Genomic DNA, 3082 nt, shown 5'->3' on the forward strand with positions numbered 1-3082 from the left:
TTCTCACTTGTGTGAGTCCGCATGTGCCTCTTCAGATCAACCAGCTGACTGAATTGCCTCCTGCACTCCTCACACCTGTAGGATTTCTCTCCAGTGTGAGTCCTCATGTGAGTCTTCAGAAAATCCAGTCTACTGAACTGCCTGCTGCACTCCTCACATCTATAGGGTTTTTCCCCAGTGTGAGTCCGCATGTGTCTCTTCAGGTCAGCTAACTGACTGAACTGGTTGCCACACTCCCCACACATGTAGGGTTTCTCCCCAGTGTGAGTCTGCATGTGAGTCTTCAGGCTATGTAGCTGACTGAACTGCCTGCTGCACTCCTCACACCTGTAGGGTTTCTCCCCAGTGTGAATCCGCATGTGTTTCTTCAGATGATCCATCTGACTGAACTGCTTGCTGCATACCCCACACATAAAGGGTTTCTCCCCAGTGTGAGTCCGCATGTGTTTCTTCAGATTACTCAGCTGACTGAACTGCCTGCTGCACTCCTCACACCTGTAGGGTTTCTCCCCAGTGTGAATCCGCATGTGTGTTTTCAGAACACTAAGATACCTGAACTGCTTGCCACACTCCTCACACCTGAACACCTTCACACTTTTGTCCTGCCTCCCGGTTTCCTCTCCAGACTCCTCACAGCTTTCTCCTTGCAAGGTGGCAACGTCATCGGCAGAACCCCCTGCTGATCCTCCTTGCCAGGTGGATACGGTGTTGGCAGAACCCCCTGCTGATCCTCTCATGACGTCATCCAAACCTTCTATGCTTCTTGTTGTTGCCATGTCAACGAGAGTTGCATCAACCTCTGTAAAAAAAATTAAACAAGCGATCTATAAAACATGCTAAAACATATATATAGTTGTGTAGTACTACGTAGTATGTATAGGGCATATTAACAAATGCTCACCATCTGTAATAATTACTAAAAGAACTAGCAGAACTGAAACCACAGAGACACCATAAAAGAGAGGATGTGAGCTGTCTTTACTGTACGTTGTTGTTACTGATGCTATGCAGGGTCTTTGAGAGTAACATTGTGCAACAGTTAGTAAACTGTCCCTTCGCCTTCATACTTTTCATGCAATGGATGTGGGCTCCGGCTTATTTTTTACGTGTTTGTAGGCGTTCGTTTTGTATATATTCTTGCCACCCATACTTCAGTTGCGTATGGATACTCAACTGCCAATAATACTGTCGTGCAAATTTAAAATAGCAAATGCTTTTCTGTGTTTCGCTAAGAGATTCAAAAGTTCATCACAGCCTCCCATCATTAATGAACCGTCCCGTTGTTTTCACACCCTCCCGTCTGGCGTCAGGGCGGGATGGAATCCAGATGTGAGAATTTGTCGGGGCTCACGTAGGGGTTTACAGTATACTCACGATTAGCTTAGTCTTGGATTTACGCTTCATCAGCGACACAAGAATCCCTTTATAACAGTTGCTTTGTTTATTCGGTACGTAAAAGTGCACACTGGATTGCAGGAATATTTTTGCTAATCGTTGATGCGACACACGACATAATCTCGTAACCCCCTACCGACCCTCACTCTCTGTTTACGTTGTCAAATTCCAGGCGGCAGCTGCTAACTTCCATAAACAATGCAATGATTTGAGAGCCAAATATTCAAACGAACAATCCAGAAATTTCTCAGACAATTCCATATCCACACTACGACACTTCTTTGGACAGCTGCACCGAAACAGGGAGCTTTGAGTACTAGTTTTTGACGCTCCTTGACTGAATTATAAACAGCATGGCCCAGATCACACGCACACTGGCCCAAACGCACGCCGCCACACAAATATTATGAACCGTTGTTTGCCAACTCTACAAACCCCTGAATACCAACTACATGCCGACTTTTCCTACCTGGAAGTTAGCTGATACACAGTCCGGGCCGAGTCGCCTGTTGAATCGCTGCAAAACTCCTCCAAAGACGGAAAACTGCTCAAGATGCCGCGTCCTTGCGGGACAGGAAGGCGCTATGCCGTGACCCGGAAGTACAACCGGTTGTACTTCAAGAGGTCAAGTGTTCAAATTTCGTTACCTGATTACCCAACAAATGTATGGGATTTCGAGCAAAGGCTAGTATTATTATAGTAGTAATCGGGAATAATTTGTGACAGCAAAAAAAAACCTTTAGATGACACCGATCTATGTTTTATGTTATGGAAAGTATATTTTAACAGGGTAATCTACCTTCTAGATTGCCCACTAAGTCAATAATATGAAGAGTCTCAAAAAAAGGCTAGGGTAGGACGCGTTTTTTCTAGGGTAAATCGGGAAACAGAACATTTCTTTCCTATGGCCACTTGCTGTGACGTCATGGCAATTAGTGGTAAATGGCTCTGACCCCGATTCTTTCAATCTACGAACGACTTTCCGCCAAAATAAAATACAAAATACTTTGTTGAAAGTAGGGTAGTAAAAAGATATAATTCGGTAAATAGTAGTAGATTCATCAAAACGCTAACTCAAGTGTACAATCACTTCCCAATGTTAGCTACTGATTATGTACACAAACTATCAACGCCATCAACGTTAATGCGATAAAAACAACAACAATTCAGTACAACTAACCTAACCGAACAACAATGTAAGAAAAGTACCCAAGAGAATAATACCGTAAGTGCTGTACAACATAGTAAGATTAATTACAGAAAAAAAACAAAGATTTAAGCATTAACTACATGTTAGTAAACTTCTCTCGAAACAACATGTTCTGTAAAGGCTTTAAAAGTTAACATACAAAAATGTATATATGTCAACTATCAAGAAAAGATAAAGAGTCAACATACTAAAAATAACACAACAAAATAGATCCGTTGAACTCTTATTTTCTAAGTAGGATATTTGGTACTTCAATCTACAATGACTAAGGAAACTGTGCAATATATATCACCTATAACATCGTACATCTTACACTAAAAAAGTTTCCATACTGTGCATGAAATAGTCTTATATCATAACTTGTGGTGCTAAACAGCATCCCACAGTCTTCACTTCTGCTGGTTCCCTCTTTTGTGAGTTTGTATGTGCTTGCTATAATTACTTTGGTCACTGAACTGCCTGCCACACTCCACACAC

At 42.3% G+C, this 3082-nt stretch overlaps 1 protein-coding gene across 1 annotated transcript in view; it reads right to left on the reverse strand.

Annotated features, from left to right (window-relative positions):
• Positions 1 to 7: 7 nt before the first annotated feature.
• Positions 8 to 3082, reverse strand: part of LOC109479428 (gastrula zinc finger protein XlCGF57.1-like) — a gene marked incomplete at its 3' end in the record, with an annotated part of 13695 nt that continues 10620 nt past the window's right edge. The window contains exon 5 of the mRNA XM_019781394.1: positions 8 to 579. Within this exon, the coding sequence (XP_019636953.1) occupies positions 8 to 579 (572 nt within the window). The remainder of the gene's footprint in view (positions 580 to 3082) is intronic.

This window comes from Branchiostoma belcheri, unplaced genomic scaffold (genome assembly GCF_001625305.1).
Source record: "Branchiostoma belcheri isolate BF01 breed outbred unplaced genomic scaffold, Haploidv18h27 scaffold485, whole genome shotgun sequence".
In the NCBI taxonomy this organism is placed as follows: Eukaryota; Metazoa; Chordata; class Leptocardii; order Amphioxiformes; family Branchiostomatidae; genus Branchiostoma; species Branchiostoma belcheri.